The sequence below is a fragment of the Melozone crissalis genome, unplaced genomic scaffold, assembly GCF_028551555.1.
Source record: "Melozone crissalis strain CALT ecotype California unplaced genomic scaffold, PUWL_Pcris_2 ptg000012l_1, whole genome shotgun sequence".
Classification (NCBI taxonomy): domain Eukaryota; kingdom Metazoa; phylum Chordata; class Aves; order Passeriformes; family Passerellidae; genus Melozone; species Melozone crissalis.
The window spans coordinates 12,854,817-12,873,057 of NW_026535790.1; the positions used below are offsets into that span (position 1 = coordinate 12,854,817).

Here is an 18,241-nt window from a genome sequence, read left to right on the forward strand (position 1 = left end):
CACAGGAAGTTGACACAGGTAGCAATGAGATATGGCTGAGTTAACAGGCAGCCTTCAAGTGTCCTGCTGTGCCCTCTGATAATGAATCATACTTTCAGGAGTCTCAAAATGGATTTAAACTTCATTTGATTGGCTTCCAAACTCTGCACTAACCATTATCTTTGCAGAAATTGAATAATTTACAAGAGAGCATTAAAAATAAATGTAGAGCCCTGCATACATTTGAAGAAGTTTCTTCAATTGTTTTCCCCTCACAATCCACGTCAGTCTGCAGAATGGCAAAATTACTGAGGTATAAGTAAGAAAGAGTATGAAGCTCCTGGAAACATGAGCATTTAATCCTGCAGATCAGGACTAATAAACTGTGAATGACATTGACAAGGCTTTTATTTTTAGCCTTAGAGATCAGCTTCTAATTCCTTGATTGTATAAAGTCGATGCCTGAATGCAGAAGTAGCTCTGATGTCTTGAATGGAGAAAGGAACTCTGCAAAGTAGGAAAAGCATCAGTATGTGCTTTTACCCTGGGAAATTGAGTAATCCTGGGATACATACATGGATAAACATTTATATGTGGGTGCTATGAGGTGGGAGTCAATATCTTCTCCCAAGTAAGAAGTGGTAGGGCATAAGGAAATGGCCTGGTTGCAGCAGGGGAAGTTTAGATTGAATATTAGGGAAAATTCCTTCACTGTAAGGTTCCTCAAGCACTGGCTAAGGCTGCCTGGGGCAGTGGTGGAGTCCCCATCCCTGGAGGGATTTGAAGCCATGTACATGTGGCACTTGGGACATGAGTTAGCAGTGGGCTAGGAAGTGCTGTCTTTGCCAACCGAAATGATTCTATGGTTATGTGTGTGCATATATATAAATATATATATAGTGCTAGGAATTATTTCCTGCAAGGAGTGATGAGTTAGAAATTACACTGACATATAATAGAAAGCCATTTTGCCAGGGAATGTGATCTTGAAATCAGAAGACCAGAGAGAGGACAGAGCTCAGGGATGTGGGATGTTAAACAGGAACCCATTTAGTACCTGACCAATGTGCTAAGCAGCCCCTTAAAGGCATCCTGACTCTCCACCTTCCTGCACAGCAGCAGCAGGGTCAGTGCAGCCTGTAACAGGTGCTAATGAGGCAGCACTGACTCACTGGTTTGGAATTTAAAATTTCATTTTAAGTTCTCTTTGAATTTAGCTACAGTGGATCCAGAGCTGTGCTTGGCCTCCTCACAACACAGCTGGGGAAAATCTGTGAAAGCTTCTCACCTCCTCAACAAACTGAGCATTTATTCTGCTGAGCATCCCTAGTGCTGCCACTTGAGCATTGCACTGTGGAGAGCTGTGAGCTCCCGATAAGCCTTTGCTTGGTGTCTTTGAGCTGCTGTGTGGTGTCTGGGAGTGCCATGGGCACAGGAAAGGGTTAACCTGTGGTAAATCGAGCTGTCCTGACTAAAATAATGTGTGGCTATGTGACACAAACTCCTGAATTCAAGGCAGGCTTGCCCCAAAGGTGGCAAAAAATCTCCTGAATTTTTCAGGGTGCAGTTTTCTCACCCTTTGGAGCCAGCACACAGCCGGTTTAACTTCCTTACAGATGGGCATCTGGTGCTCTGTGAGCAGCTGGCTGCTGCAGCTTCCTCCAGGTTTATGCCTTGAGCTTTTCTTGCTGTGCCCAAGCTGCCAAGGCCCCAGGTAGAGCAGAGTTTGTAAAAGGAGAGCCTGGCTTCTCCCTGGGCTGCAGCATCCACATCCACCATGCTGCTTTTGGACCCACCATGAAGCAGTTGGGCTAGATTTCCTTCTGCAGTGAAGAAAAAGAACTTGATGAATGAAAGAAAAGCTGTCCCTTTTCCACCCTCTTGCTGTAACTGCTTTTGTTTTCCTTTTCTCTTGTTTAGTTCCAGATGAACCACCCAGCTCTGTGTTAGTAACTCCCCACACGACTTCCTCTGTCCTTGTGCAGTGGCAGGTAGGTAAATGAAAAATTCTGATGTTCCTGTGAACAATTTTTTGGTTGCTTTGACTTGTTGAATTTAAGGGTACATTGCCAGGGACATTTTCTTGAGCTGGAGGTATTGTACTAACATTGAAGGACTGCAGCTACTTCCTTATTTACCTGATCTAGCATAAATTTTAGTGATGAATGGAGATTCCTGTCAGTTGCTTTCACTTTGTGCCTCACTGGGGCACTGGTAAAGGAGTGCCTGTAGCCATGTCCGAGATTGTTTCTTGTCAGATTCTTCTGCCCTTTCATTGCTCTCCATGGTTGTGCATCTTTACACAGAAAATACTCCACAGAGATGGTGTTGGTAAGATCAGGTAATCAAAAGCTCACGTTGTGCACAGCCTCCTCCTGCTGCTGGAACGATCAGAAGCCTGAGATCAGTGCCTGAGATCCCATTCATACCTCTGAGGAGCTCCACATGCCCTCTTGACTCTTTGAGAGGGAAACATTGAGTTTCTTCAGAGAAAAGAAAGGAAGTTTGAGCTCTCTGCAGTCTCTCTGGGTTGGATGGGGAAGTATTTGTGTCAAGTCTGCATTTTATATTGGCATTTCCTCTGCCTTCCTTTATCTCTCAATCCTGACCTCCTGGGAGATGCAGGAACATTTTGTGATCCAGTGCCTGAGGTTTCTTTTTGCAGAGTGGGCATTAATAGAGGGACCCCAGTGGGGCACTGCACATTATCCACAACCCATCCTGGAGAGCCTCTGCCCGCCCTGCTCCCCAGACAATGCCCCCCAAACATCATAAGGATGACTTTGGACACATTGCATTATAGTGAAAAATGTACATACGCATTTTACAGTACAGATGGGACTCCTTGCATTTTTGGAAGAAAAATATATGGATGAGGGTGTGTTTATTGGTGTGCAGCAGCACTTGAAAATCTGCCTGACTGTGCTGCTGGGTGCCTGGCCCAGCTCACACAGGAGAATCCTGAGCTGCAGAGTTGCTTACAGCATCCTGAGCAAATAGGAGAGATGCTGAGCAGTTTTGCCAGAGGAATTACGGAGAGATGCAAATCTGCCTCCCCACCTACAACAAGAGCCCCCAGCAAAGGGGAAAAATGAGCAGAAAGAGAGGACAAAGAGGATGTGAGGCACGATGGACCACAGAAATACCCGTTCCCCCAGCTGACTGATTACTGGTGTGTAGTTAATGTGAAATAGGTGGTTGTTTAGGTAATTGGATGCTTTTCATTTCATGAAAGTGAAATGGGGTTGTTGTGCCAGAGCCATCTCAAGGGAGTTGTGGGCGATTATATGCCATTACCACATGTATATTAATAGGTCCTGGTAATTCAACCGCGCTATATTTTTCAAATAAACAAAAATCTTGAAGTCCCACAATAGCCTCCAATTAAGAGGAAGTTTCACAGCAGTGTCTAAGAAATAATGTAAACTGAAAACAGCAGTCGAGCTAAATGGGAGAGTGGATTTCCAAGCAAAGCTAAATTTTTAACTTTGAGCTGTGTTAATAATTCACAAAACAAATTCTCGATGCACTATCTGGGCTTTCAGCTGCTTGGTCCAATCAGTCCATTATTTTTAAATTTAAAGGAGGAAGAAAATAAGTAATTTCCAGTGAGGTCTGTTGTATCAATAATGCAGGGTTATTTCAAATGTTCTGGAGGATGTTACACTTAACATCAGGATCATGTACTGTTCTGCTTCTACCTTAGAGATAACAATTACTCAAACTTACATTTCAGTCTTTATTTATTTATTTCTCTTTAGAAACAGCACAAAGATGTTTCTCTTACTTCTGTACAACATTATGGGCTGCCACTCATAACCATTTTACCTATTTCAGCAGATCCCCCAGGCCTTTCTACAAAATCCTAAATAATCCATTACATCAAAAGCAGAGTTTTGTCCACAGAAGACAGATAGGAAGGGGAAGACCTGACCTTTTAGCAGAGTACCCTTTCCAGGAAAAAAACATCATTTCCATGGCAAAAAGAGAGACAGTTTGCAAGCTATTTATTTTCTGAGCTTTCCTGTCCTAAATCTCAAGGAAGGAAAAGATGGAGAATCACATGATAGCATAAGAAAGCAATGTTTTCTTTTTATATATTGTTTTATATGAAAACAATAACATCAGTGTTGAGTCACAATGCGAAATAAAGCTTTACTTGTAAGGCAGTTACATGGCAAAGCAGGGAGTCACAGTCTCCTCCTCAGCTTCAGCAGGGTTTTCTTTTAGACTTCTGCAGGATATTCCACTTTGACTTTTTTTTTCTCCTAAATTTAAAAAAAATGTTTGTTAGTAATTAAAATAGGAAAAGCCTTAATTAATAGGAAAAATCAAAATAGGTAGGCAAGGACACTGCTGTGCTGTGGAGCCCTTCTCTGCAAGGGCACCATCAGGGCTAAAGTAACTTCAGTGTAATACAGAAAACAAAAAGTCAGAAGATTGGAAAAGAAAAAAGAGATACTGATAATTTCCAGTAACCCCATCTCATCCCCTTGCACAGGAGAGTGTTTCAGCTGGTCCATGAGCAGTAACATCACAGGGCAGCCCTAGAGGAACCTGGCACTTTATTTGGTCTATTTTCTTGGTCCCTTGGACAAGGGGCTCTCAGCCTGAGACTGGGAAAAGCTGTTGTACGAGAGCTTGATTTATTTGCCTTGTAAAATGCGGTCGTAGAGGGAATATGATTGCCCTTTCTAAAATACATCACAGGAGTAAACACCCCACAGGGAGAAGAACAATTTAACCCAAAAGGCAATGTTAGCACAGGAACAAATGGGTAGAAACTGGTTATGAATTATTTAGATTAGAAATTAAATGAATGTTTCTAACCACCCGAGTGGTGAGGCTGGGAACAGCTTCCATCAGGAATACTGGGAGGCTGAAGAATCAGCTCCATTTCTGGTTGTTCTGGTTTCTGGAGGTTGTTCTGTCTGTGAGAGAAGCTTTCAGCAGGTGGGGTTCCACACGGGGACCTCCCAGCCCTGATGATCCTCAAGGTCCCTCACAATCCTGTACCCACAGCATTGTTCTCCACTCAGATCCCAAATAACTGTGAAAGGTGGTCAGAGCTTTGCCAGAGGATGGAGCACCATGATGAGCATGAAATGATGAATAAGATATCTCCACCCAGGCAGAGCAAGTGAAATCTTGGGCGGGTTTGGGTTGCTTTCAGCAGGCTCTGTGCAGGACAGCTGCAAAAGAAGGCAGCTTCCTCCTGGAGCAGGTGTAGTTTCCTTATGCTCTGGTTCATGTAATTTTCTTTTTTTGGTTTCCATGAAATGCAGTCTTTCTACTTAATTCCTTCAGCCCTCACCCAAAGCAAGGTCCTTGGCACTGAGACAGGACAGTTCTCTCTACCTCTTGCCATTGTAATGTAGTAATGGAAAATTCATGTCATTTCTGGAAGCAGAATTACCAAAGATCTTCCTCATTTCTGTCGAGATGTCCTTACTTTCTTCATTAAAGTTACATGAGGCATTACCTTCTATTGTGACAGTGTTTCACACCAGCAGTTAATTTTTACACAATGCTTTTCCTTAGTAAAGTTCTCAAGGCTGGTAGGGATTTTTCTGGATTAAAGGCAAGATTATCATTAAAACCCTTTTCATTTATACTTTCAACCCCTTAAATTTCAGTTAAAGAATCTTTAGAAGGTAAATGGCTGAAGGCATCTCTTCTCTGCATTTCTTATCCTGCATTAGACTCAGGAAAGTAATTTTTTTCAAAACATAAGGAATCCCTTTGTCTCTACCTAAGCAAGCCACCCAGATACAAATCTCCTTTCCAGTGTGCCAGCTGTGTATCTGTAGCTGAAGGAGGATGTGAGGGGCTGCTGGAGAAGCCTTGCTGAGATGTTTTGTCCTTGATCATCTCCCAATATGATACTGAAAGAAAAAAACTCATATTTGAGCCATCCCATGGCTGTATGTGCCAGACTGCTCTGAGCTGTTATGGAGGAGCCCTTGGGTTCTCCTCTGTGCCCACCCCAGAGCCCATCACACTGTAACTTCTCTCTAAATGCCTCTATGAAGTTGTCATTAGACCTAGTTTTGTCTTCCTAATCAAAGCCAGAACAATTTTTATTATTCCTTTTTATTTTCCTTTTTATTTGATCATCAGTATTTCAGTACAATAATGCCAACTGAAGATTGTCCTGTGATCAGGATGTGTGTATCCATGCCCATCATAACCAGCCTGTTCTTCCCGTGGGTGTTTTGCAGCCCCCCAAGATGGAGAGCGTGAACGGGCTCCTGCTGGGATATCGCATCTACTACCGCGAGCTGGACTACGACACCGGAGCTGGCACGGAATCCAAAACCATCCAGAACCCCTCAGCCCTGAGAGCAGAGCTCACACGTAAGCCTTGGGCCTTAAAATATCCCACCATGGTAATCTGTCATTACACCAGGCACTGCACACCCCTCTTACCCCGTGGAAATAAAATGTAAGTCTAAGAGAGCTGGGAATAATTCAGGTTTTACACAATCAGTCTGAAGATGCTGAAAAATGCAAGTGACTTGAGTGTGATCAGCATTGTAATGGTCTGTGCTGATCTCTGCCAGCATGCTGGAATTGTTGGTCTGTCCCCCACGTACACTCTGATTTTCTGCTTCCCCTACCTCCACTTGATAATTACCCTGGTACACTTTGTTCTGTCTTCAAACAGGAGGCACTTCATTTTCCTCAGCTGGCAACTTTTTCCCTTCTTGCTGTTTTTTTTCAATAGTTTTTATAATTGACGTTTTGTTTTTCTTTTTACAGTATGAGGAAAACAGCTGAGAAGGATTTTAAAATAGAATTTTTATAATTTCAAAGTGCTTGTCCACATTTTAGAAGAAAATAGAAAAGATGAGCAAGAATTTTTAGGTGCCTGCTTTCCATTTTAGTCACTGGGATTTATGGCTCACATGGAAAGAAGGTGGAGAGGGAGAGGAATAATAGAAAAAAATGAAAGGCTTTTTAGATAAAGGCTAGAAAGGAAATCAGAGAGAAGAATAGGCAGAATAAGATGATGTGAGGCAGACATGTGAACACTCAGTAGCCTGAGAAATAAAGTCCAGCAATGAGATGTGCTCATGTAGGGACCAGCTTTTGTCCTCTTCGATGTCACTGGAATATTCAGAATAAGATAATACTCCAAGAGCAGCAGAATAGGGTTCAGTGAGACTATTTTAATATCTTATATCATCTGCTATGCTTTCCTGAACCCATAGAAATTATTTCTACAAAAGCAAGAGTGAATTTTAATGTGGGTGTGGATAAGTAGGTGCATTAAATATAAAGTAAGCCCCTAACTCTGACCTCACTTATGTGGTCAGAGCTAATGAGACTTCTCAGACTGAGCAGCTTGAACCAGGACAGAGATGCAAAGCTCTCATAGGTGTAGGAATGCAGAAGGGTTTTTCTCAGACAAAAACTGAATGACTTACAGTGTACATTATGAAATCATGAATTTGGATGCTCTCACAAGATGGGGAGCCTGTGAAACCAACCTGTTTTGTCTTTTCCCTCTTCTTGTCTGGCCCTGCAGCTATATTCCTAATTACTGTAGAAGAGAAAAAACAAGCTGCACCTCTCCAGGGATTCAAGAGACAGAGAGAGCAAGGGGTGGAGACAAATGTATTCTAAGATAAATTTCCCCCTTTCTCCTCATAATTCTCACCTTAGAACACCTCTGTTCCTCACTGACCCACAGTTTTGCACAGCTTAGCATATTATTACAATTCACTCACAGCAGGAATCTTGAATTCTTTCAGTGAAATCAATTTCAGGGAAATCAAATTCACGCTTAAAGAAACAGGCCCTGCCCTGATGTAAGTGTTCACATTGTGGTCCAGCTTCCAGCTCAGCACTCTGCAGCTCTTCAGGTTTTGAATTTTGCATCTCGAGAAATCAGCATGTAATGCACCACTGTGAGCTTTTGCCCCTAGAAATCATTTCAGTTTTACTCATTTGTTCTATTTAATCTAAAAGCCAGAACATCTTTGTGTTGTGTATTTGTGAGCTCCCTGTTTGAGGAGGAAATGAAACAGCCCCATGTGGGCGAGATGCTCTCGATGTGTTACGAGAGAGTGATGTGATTTTATTGCCCTTCAAGGTATATTCCTAAAGCTTAAACTGTGTATGGGTGTGCTGCCTCATTTGCCTCTGCCTCTGCTGTACATCATTTGCAATAACTATTTCCTTGCACTGTAACAAGCTTTCTGCTTTGCTTACCCTGAATAGCCCAAAGCAGCTTCAAGACAGTGAACAGCAGCTCTGCATTAACGACGTATGAATTAACACGTAAGTGCACATTGCCTTCAGTTGAGACTCTTTGTAATGGTTCAAAATATACCATGGGCAAACTCCTGTGGCTCTCCTCCGTGGATCCAGCAGAAATCAACACAGATTAATGACTCTGGCTTTCTCCAGTATCTTTTTCTTTAAGCCTTTTGCTTCCCCTACACCCAGAGACATCGATGATGCAAGTAGGTAGCTGTTGTAAAAATGTGGCTGCTGGGAAGGTAAAACATTAGTGACTGTAACAACCCAGCATTGCTGATGCTAAATGAATTTTGATTCACTTGCTATATATTCTGCAGTCCATCTGAGTTTAGCTGTATCACATCATTAGTCCTATGATTCAAGCATTGCGATGCTCGGGCATTCCATGGAGTACAAGGCCAATTTAGAAAGGGCCCAATGAATTTATGTGCATCTCCAGAGGTGTTTTCAATTGGAAATGAATAAAATAACATTCGACAGAGTTAAAAGGCAAGTTGCTTTGTGGTGCTGATGGTTCACTAGATAGGTTTTGCCCAAGGCTTTTGAGTCACAGATTGTGATGGACTAAAAAAAAGAAAAAATGAAGCCTGATCCCCACTGAAAGTTGCATGCATGAACTCTCGTGTTCCATTTTCTTCCACATCCAGTTAACACTAAAATCTCCCTTGTGACTTCTCATGGCAGAAAAAACAGTTTCCCCGTGCAAGCTGCCCAGTACTATACGTGTGTATCTTGCTATTGTTTGTTTATGAACTCAGCACTGTTATTTCTGATTTGCTTGCTCCATCTTTTGCAGTCCATCCAAATTTAGTGACATGACATTTAAAAAATTGGGGATATATTAGGTATAATTTACATTATGCCAGAGACTGGGGAATGATGCTGAAGTCACAGTCAGATATTGGAGCACAACACTTATAAACAGTTCTGGGACACTGAAATTAGACAAACTTGCTTAATTAGACTTTTTGAACCATACCAAACCAATGGCACACTGTCAGCCCTGTGTTAAGGGGACTCTGATTCATAGATAGCAGGGAAAATTATTGGCAAAGGGAGAAATTTGGACCTCTGGCCATGCGTGTCTTAATTCAATGCTCATTTAAATAGGGCAATTTATATTATTGATTGCTCTCTTACTCTAATTTCCCTGTTAAGTATTGTAGATGATAAATTTATCTGTTAGGATTGATTCTTTCATCCTGAAAATGCAAAATCTGAAACTACTCAGGCGCTGCCTCCCTCAATGACGTTGATGTGATTCTGCTCCACCCTCGTTGCATCTGTTAATTACCCACAAACAATTGGGGTTTTTAGATTTTTTCACGCTTCTCTCACTCTCCCGCCTCATCTGTCAGAGTAGTTTCTCTGTGTCAGCAAAGAAATTTGTTGCCTGGTGTCCAAATGGAGTCCAGCCTTCAAATTCTCTTTTCTGGTTGTGATTGATGGTCGGGCTGTGGTCACGTTGGAGGAGAACATCCCTGTGGAGGACCTGGAATGGTCCAGATTCCCCACTGCAGATCTCCCTGTGCACCTGCTTCAGCTGTTCTAGAGCAGTGCAGTTCCCAAATGGCCCACCCTAAATCAGCATCCCAGGGATCAGGCAAATGCTTGCCAGGCTCTTCCCTACCAGTGCAGGTCAAAATGAGACCTTATGGTGACATTCAAAGCCAAATCCTGCCATTTTCTGTACTTAAAAATGACCTAGAGATGTTCCTCTGGTTAGCTATCCATAAGAAATAGAGGGAAATTATTATTCCTCTCACTGGAGTGTCACTGTGAGGAAACTCTGGAAAATCCTGCCATTTCATCACAAATGTCTTTCAAAATGATGCAAATACTGTTGTGATGTGTGAATTCAGGAAGGCTTGAAGTAGACATTGCACTATTGTAGTGTTCTATTGCCACTGCTCTATTCTGAAAGACAAGTCTGGAGATAAAGAGGTGTTGGAGTCTAAAAGATAGCTGTAATACAGTATAAATCATAATATATAATATTAATACGTAATATTTTACCTTTTCAGAATTGAAGAAATACAAGAGATATGAAGTACTAATGACAGCATATAATGTCATTGGTGAGAGCCCTACCAGCACACCAGTGGAAGTGTTTGTGGGTGAAGCAGGTAGGTGAAAAGAAAATCAGTTGATTTCTTTTTCCAGATAATGCTCAATAATTGTCCAGGAAAGGCATTATTTGAAAAATTCCCCAGTCATTACTGCTGACAGTTTTTTGTTGCCCACTCTCCTGGAATAGGCACTGGCAGTTTCTTGCCATTGGAAAACCAGCTGGTCTGCAGGAAGGAGGGAAGAAAGGACATTTGAAAGAAAGAAAAGAAAATATTTTTGGAGTTGCAGGAGGATGACTGTTCATACCAAATTAGCTTGAGGGAAAAATTGACTCGAGTTAAAGAAGTGAAAAGTGGAGCACAGGAAAGTCACAAGGGAAAAGAAACAAAACTACAAAACAAGGGAGACTCAGAAAGCTGATCCTTTTATTTTATAACTCTCTGTGTAGAGGCATTGCCTGGCACCACACTGGCTGTGTTTTTGTGTTCTTGAAGCAAGGAGATGCGTGTCTGGTTTAGTGCTGGTTTTGGAGACAGGGCTTGGGTGCTCCCAGGAGTGTGCAGACTGTCCCTGCATCCAGCCCCGCTCAGTGGCACAGTTCAGGCCTTTGCTTATCTGGATCTGGTGCCTGAGTCCTTTTTGATCATTTTAAAATGTTTTAAAAAGATCCTTCCCCCCACTGGAAGGCTGGAGGTGGAAATGAGGACAGAAGAGTTGAGCAGACACTTCTGTGAATGCCCTGAGGAGCGGGTGCTTTGTGACAGCCCAGATAACCCCCAGCCAGTCTGCCCCCCCAGAAATCCTGGAAAAGCTGGGAAGGGCAGGATTGGAGTAGCTGCTGCCCTCCTGCCAGCAGGGCTGTGGTTGTGGTGATCCCAGCTGGAGGGAGGCAGGCGGGCTCTGAAATCCTCGTTAGTTCTGCTCTCCATTTCTGCAGCAGCAGCGTTTGAAGCTCAGAACAAGGGGAGGCAGCTCGACCCTCGCGTTGCCTGGCCCAGCACTGGAGCTGATTGCACTTTGTTCTGTGTCTCGGGGCTGTGGGATGGAGGAGCTATCAAAGCCAGCACTAATTCATTTCATTATTGCTCATTAAACATTCTATTGCTCAAAACTAAGCAAAGCTCATTTTTTAAAGAATACTACTGCGCATTTTTTTAAACTCTGCTTAACCTTTTCTTTTCAAATATGGTGCAACATTCACCATCTTTCTTTGAAAACATCATAAATTAATCAGAGCAGCGTTGTCCTGGAGAGACAGCTGGCAATATTTACATTTTTTTCTAGTTTGCTTCTGCTCCAGCTTACTTCTGCAACTGCAGCAAAGGAAGTCCCAGGTGGAGCCAACTGTATCTGGATTCAAAATACATTTTTGTTTCCGAGCTAAGTATCTCCCTACTGCAAATGTTGCCAGCACATGCACTTATACACATGTACACAGCATGGGAAATCAGCTGGGGAAAACAAGGAAATGCTGTTATACTGTGTCTTTTAATCCCACAGTCCAGATCTTGCTATCATAACTCAGGGAACAAGGCAGTGGAAGGAGACAGACTTGGGAGGACACTGAGATAATTACAGGACCCCTGAGTGTCTGAAGGAAGCGGGGCTGGAATTAGATGAGCTTTAAGATCCCTTCCAACTCAAACCATTCCATGATTCTGTGCTATCCAGGAGGCCTCCTTTCCCAGGCAGGGCTGCTGTGTCTGAAGTTGCAGTGTGTGACTTGGCTGTTGTGTTAGAGTTCCTGGATTTACCTCTGGAAAGGGACCGTCCAGGTTCACACAGCAGAGATGATGAATGTAGGATCTTCCTGCCGATTTTCACTCTTGTTGTGTGAAGTTATTACACTTTGTTATATAACTGCCTCTTCCACCTCCAGAACTGGCTGTGATTTATACTGTGAGTAAAGTGATTGGAGATGGTATTGCAATTTAAGTTTTAAATTGATTTGTGACACCTTTGAGTTAAAGTGTGCTGTGGAAATACAAGGTTTTTGCTGTTATTGTTTGCTCAATGTTCTTACCCACGGTAAAGGCAGTTAAGCAGCAAGCTGGAAAAAAATGAGTCTGCTGAGCTCCAGCAATGGGGCACTCAGGTTAAAAACAGAGAAAAGCTTCCCAATAAACAAGTGCTGACACATGCACAGCACTGGGCACAGCGTGAGTGAAGGTGGCCAGTCCCTGGGCTGAAGCTCTCAGGTAACTCTTGTCTCAGTGCCGTTAAATGGGGCCTGGTTCTGCCCTAAGCATTGCAGTAACTCTGGGAGAGGGGAGAACATTCCTCTCTGGCTCATAAAAAGGGATAAAAATGGCCTTTGTGCCTTTGGGGAAATGTGCTGGGCTTAGGCCAGCTCAGTCAAAACACCTATTTCTGTTGGGTGTTCGTGTTGCTGGTGGTTGTGCTGTTCAGCTTCTACAGAGTGGTGCAGAAGGAGGAGTGTCTGTGATTCCTTCCTTTCCTCTTGTGCTCTCCCCTGTTAGATTTGAAAACTTCTCTGTGATCAAACCTGGGTTTTACAGTAAAAGTTCCAGTAGGTAATGGAACCACCTGAAAAGCTTGGGGGGGAAAAAAGCTACTAAAACCAACCTTCCTCAAGTTTTGCCAATTAAATGAGCAAATATACCCAAATGGGGAGTTTCTCTCCAGCCCTGGAGTGCTCTTGAGCTGTGCTGCAGCCAACTGCCCCCTTGGGCAGCCTAAGCAGGTCTTCCCTGCCTCTGGCTGATGGGCAGGGGGAAATTCTGGAGGAGAACAATGGGCCAGCCATGAGTAAAAGGCCTCTGTAGCCCAACTTGCATGGTGAACAGGAAAGCTGGATGCCAGTGGTTTGGATCTTTTTGGTGGTTTTTTGATGGTGTTTTTTTTTTTTATTTTATCCTACAGGTAAAGAAAATGCTTTCCCTTTTTTGGGTAGCCCATAAGATCAAAGGCTTCCTTTTGAGTTCTGCCTGGATATTGGCAAAACTCGCTGGTGTGGAGAGCAGTTCTTCCCCAAGATGGGAGAGTGGGCTGGGAGTCCTTGAGCTGAGCACAGCTGGGAAGGATGTGCTGCCTGTTCAGCCTGAGCAGAGCCCGTGTCCTTCCCCCACCTGCCTCAAGCATCTGCATCCCTCTCCTCCAAGGCCCAGAAGATCCTCTAACTCTGCCTTTTTAGAGCTGGCTGCAGTTCTGCCCTGCTCATTAGAGAATCATGAGCATCTCCTGACAAATGACAGAAAAATTGAAAGCCACCACTTGCAGAAATTAGGAAGGGAGTCGCAGCCCCGCTGGCAAGCCCCCTTTTTGCCTTGTTAATTCATTTAACAGTTCAGCTGTCAGGGATGCTGGCTCTGATTGGGGAGGCAGGGAGTGTTCAGCAGAGGCTGGCTACTGATATTCATCCCAGCCCCAAACGCAGCTGCTACCAGAGGTGCTGTTCTGCTCCACTGAAATTAAGACTCTGTTAGAGCAGCCACTATATCAAGAGCATTATTCTACCAGGTTGCTGTCACCACCTGATTGTGTGGGGGGCTCTGGAGTTCGGGAGACTCCACTACCTGCATTTTAATTAAACAGAAATCACAGGTTTGGGCCAGGCGTGCTTCACCTAATTTGGGAAGGTGAATAAAGTAAAATGTGGCAATACAAATCCTGTGCTAACGAGCCTGCAGCCTTCAGTGCTTCTCCCATATACTGCAAAGCTGTTGTGGATGAAAAGTAATGAAATTCATCATTTCTTCCAGCAGCTGTTGCTGGAGTAGAGTGAGTGTGTGCAGAGAGGGGGTGGCAGAAGGGGTGAAGTGCTTCGAGAGACATCAGCCTTTAAACAGGTTGTAAATCCATTTGTGTGAAGAGGGGAGTGATGTGTGTCATTTTAACTGATGGTGACATTGGTGACCTTCAGAATTCACAAGAACTGATGAGGCCGGGTTGTTGTTGTTGTTCTGTTTAATGATGATCTCTGAGAGCTGGTTCTGTAATGGGAAAGGCAAGGAGTAAAAAGAGCTGGGAGACAAATCCCTTTGTTTAGTAGTCCTCCATTGAAATGCCACTTTAGTTGTACCATCGTTTTTCAGAGAACATTACCTGGCTCTCTCATTTTCTTCCAAGTGGAACTGTAGCTTGGAAAAGAGCAGGAATGGAACAGTGATGTCTGCATCTTACCTCTGCCTTCAAAAGCTGAATCCACCTCTTAGTGCAAAGCTAGCAGACACCAAACCAAATTTCTTCCTGTTATGTGCAATTATTCTCATCTGCCCTCCTGCCTGCAGCTCCACAGGTGTTCCTGGACCTCACAAATTTTATTTAATTCACCCGTAGCTGGCACAGGAAGATCTGCTCTGCCAGTAATGTCAGGGGAAGCACTTGGAGCTGCCTGGCCATCTCCAGCATTTTGCAGGCTAGAAACAGAAACCACCTGGAAAACTCCAAGACTAAAAATAGTGAAATAGGTTTGGGACAGAAAAGGCTACACTGGGAGAGTGTAGACAGAAAAGGCTACACTGAGGACAAAGAACCTGTGTAAGGAAGCAAAGACTTGACTCCAAGTACTTGGCTTCCCTTTAGAATCTGCTTCCAGAACAGAGCTCTTGTCCCTTCTTACCTGGTTATCTGTGCTGGGGCAACATCCCTTTGTGCTGAAGGCAAGGAAGGTTGGCAGGACAAGGCTCCTTTGCCCTTGGGTGCTTTAATCTCTTCCTTCAGGCTTTGCTCTTTTACATGTGCACTCCAGCTTCCCCCGGTGGTGTCACCTCTGTCCCTTTCTGGAGAAGGGGGTCCCTCAGCGCTGTCTGGGCCCCCCTTTTCTCTTACAGCACAGCAGCTTTATCTCCTGCCCTGCCCCAAAGAGCAGAGGAGATGCTGTGTGGAGTCCCCTGTGCCTCCTTGGTCTCAGGCTGGGGAGGAATGACAGGATTCCAGCACATCCGAGCTGGCAGCCTGTGCCCTGTGCAGCCCCTGGCTGTGCGCTCCTATCTCGGTGGCACACGAGGGCTGGCTGTGCCTCTGCAGATAGCAGCACGCTGCTGCTGGCACAGCTGCAAGAGCTGGGTGGGCACTGCCATCCCAGATGCCACTGGAGAAGGGAAGAGAAGGATTATCATGGCCATTTCACATTGCAGTAGTCTGAAACCTGTCAGCCTTGGGGACGGTATCTTCCCTCGATAAATAAAAAGGGATGGAGGGAAGCTATTGGGGAATGGAATGGTAAATGAATTCTTGGTTTCACATGCTCAAACATTAAACAAAGGGCAACTTTGGTGCTTTAAAAGCACCAAGCCTTTGAAATAAAAGGATGTTTGCCTTTTTTGCTGATAGCTCTGGACATCAGCAAGAGGCTACCTTTGGGGGATGGCAGGGTGTTTGAAATCGGTTGTTCTTTCCCCTTCCCTTTAAATTTAAAGAACGTGCATAGCTGTTCCGATGTGATGCTCAGTTCTGGATGAGCTTTTATCCTGTCATTCTGGGAATGCCTTGCTCTAGGAGTGACACTGGGTTGCCATCCTGTCCCCAGTGTCTTTCTCTCTGAGAAGGTCTCCTGTCAGCTTGGAGTTAAAGGTGCAAGCCTTGTTCTCCAACAACGTGCTAAAAGAGTAAAGTCAGAGCAGAGCAAGAAAGGCAAGCTGTATGAAGATGAAAGGTAAACAAGAAGTGGTGAGACATTTCTTAGTTGGTCTGGGAAAATAACCTTTTTGCAGTTCCTCCTGGAATTCAATTCATCTGTATCCCAGTAGCATCCAATTTCTGAGAGGGGGATTGGCCACTGGGCACATCCCATCAGTGTTTTTTGGTGAATTTTAAACTTCTCCAGGTTCACTCCAAGTACAAGGGCTTGTCTGCAGCAAGTCCAATTTGGATTTGTTGTTCCCCTCAATGCAGCTCCAGTGGAGGTAACAGGAGTGTTGATAGCATGTGGCTGTGGGAGCTAATCCTGCAGGGCTGTGACAGGACAGTAGAAAATAGCAAACTAAAGTGTGCCCACATCAGAGCATTAGTCACTGCTTGTGTGCTGCTGGTATTGTTACAATGCTGGGAAGTTATGGAAATGAATTTTCTCTGTAAGGCTTGGCTTCCTTTCCTACTCAAACCGGCTATTTTTTAAGGGTAATTTTATATTCTTAATCTGTTTACAGATGATGTGAAGGTTTTGCTAATTAGACTTCCAGATTTGGTGGCTTAGCTCAGTAGCTGCTCTTACAATGGCAAGACAGAAAGTAACCGTGCCAGTGTGAGTCTGTGGAAGAAGTGTCCTTAATGTCAACATGTCAAAAAGACATCCCTGCAGCTCTCTGGAGACTGAAATCTAATGTCAAGGCAGAAGGAAGCAAAGTCTGGGAGTCGTAGTGCTGTCAAAGCAAGTTATTCTACCATATAGGAGAAGGAATTTTAAGCGAATGCACTGGAAAGCAGTGTCCAGATTGAGACATAGATTTGATGGGCTTATTTGACATCTTTAATTCTCCATTGACAGTCCAAAGCTCCCTAAAATGATTTGCAATGTTTTCATGCTGCAAGTAAAAGCCGAACGCGCGCCTCATTAACAGCTCATTAAGTTGTTAATATTGGTCATCAGCAGCCTTTGGTACAGCACAATACTTTATGCAGTGCGGCAGCTCCTGCTTGGCTCGGGTCTAATTGCCTCTTTTTATCACGTCTCAATGTAGGAAAGATGTTTCTGTCCTAGCAGAAACATCCGCGGTGTTTGATGCGCCGGTCCCCGGCTGTGGCAGGGCCGGGAGGAGCTGGGCGCCGTTTTGCTCCGATGATGAACTCACAACCCCAAGCGTTTGATGTTGAAATTTTTTTGTGCCGATTTTCTGTAGCCCCCGTGCCCAAATTCATCATGAGCTCGTGCCTGTGTGCTGCAGCTGTGGGAGGGGAAGGACAGATGAGCTGTTGTGCTGCTGCAGAGCTCCATGGGCTGGGAGAGCCAGGGAAGGACATCCCTGCTCAGGGAGGAGAAACCTGACGGGGTATGCCGAGCTCCGCTGAACTCACAGCACAGCTTACTCCATTAAAAGCTGAGGAATTAACCTTCCTCTCAAAAAACATGAGCAATCAGTAATAAAGTCAAATGAAGCAGAAATTGCCCTGGTAAAGAGTTGGGGAAGCCCCTGGCTGATAACTTCTATTCCAGCAGACACAGGCTGGAGTTGGAGTGCTTTGACTAAAGGGTTATATTTGCAGCCAAATTCCTATTTTGCCTAATTGTGCAGTCCTGCTCTGCTTGTTTGCAGACATCCTGGGATATGTGAGCAAAATTTGTGCTGTAAGTATTTTCATATGGGTCTCAACTCCCGTGGCTTTGCCTCCTCTGTACAGCTTTGCTGTGAAGCCAGCTGTGGAGAAACACAGTTGGTTTTCTTCTCTGACATCTGTTTGCTGTATCCGTCGTCAATCACAGAACTGGAGGCTTTTCAGGTTGCTTGTTGTAGACTGAAAACAAAAAAGTTGCAATTTTTTCTTAAGAAAGTATGAATTAGTAATAGTCTAAAATATCTTGGCTGCAGCAGCCCAAGCACTGAGATAGAATGGAGGTGTGAAACTGCAGCAATGATCTCAGGGATGAAAAATAGAGAAAGAGAAAACTCTCACTGAGAGTCAAGAAAATTTAATCTCTCTCTCCCCAGGAGCACAAGAACACAGTCTTCTGTGGGCTCCCTGGGGTTCCCTGACCATTGCAATCTGTAAATCCTAAATTAATTCCTCATGGGGGTCAGCTACCCAAACTGGCATTAAAGCCACAGTGAAAGGTTATTCCAGGGGCAGATCTCACCTGTGCCCTTTGACTTTTTTCTGATACAGCTTTTGACATTTGGTAGATGGCAAACCCAGGGGAGGTTATTTGATACGCTCTCTTGGCTGCAATGAAGCAGAAGGATTAGACTGCAGTAGGTGCTGCCATTCCTGTTAGTGGATGTGAAGTGGGTGCCTTTGTCAGTTGCCA

The 18,241-nt window shown here is 44.2% G+C and overlaps 1 protein-coding gene across 1 annotated transcript in view; it reads left to right on the plus strand.

Moving 5' to 3' along the window:
- The window catches only part of SDK1 (sidekick cell adhesion molecule 1), a 382,632-nt gene that overhangs the window by 328,301 nt on the left and 36,090 nt on the right, over nucleotides 1-18,241 (plus strand). The window contains exons 32-35 of the mRNA XM_054270739.1: nucleotides 1,900-1,970; nucleotides 6,201-6,336; nucleotides 8,206-8,265; nucleotides 10,272-10,373. Coding sequence (XP_054126714.1) covers nucleotides 1,900-1,970; nucleotides 6,201-6,336; nucleotides 8,206-8,265; nucleotides 10,272-10,373 — 369 coding nt within the window. The remainder of the gene's footprint in view (nucleotides 1-1,899; nucleotides 1,971-6,200; nucleotides 6,337-8,205; nucleotides 8,266-10,271; nucleotides 10,374-18,241) is intronic.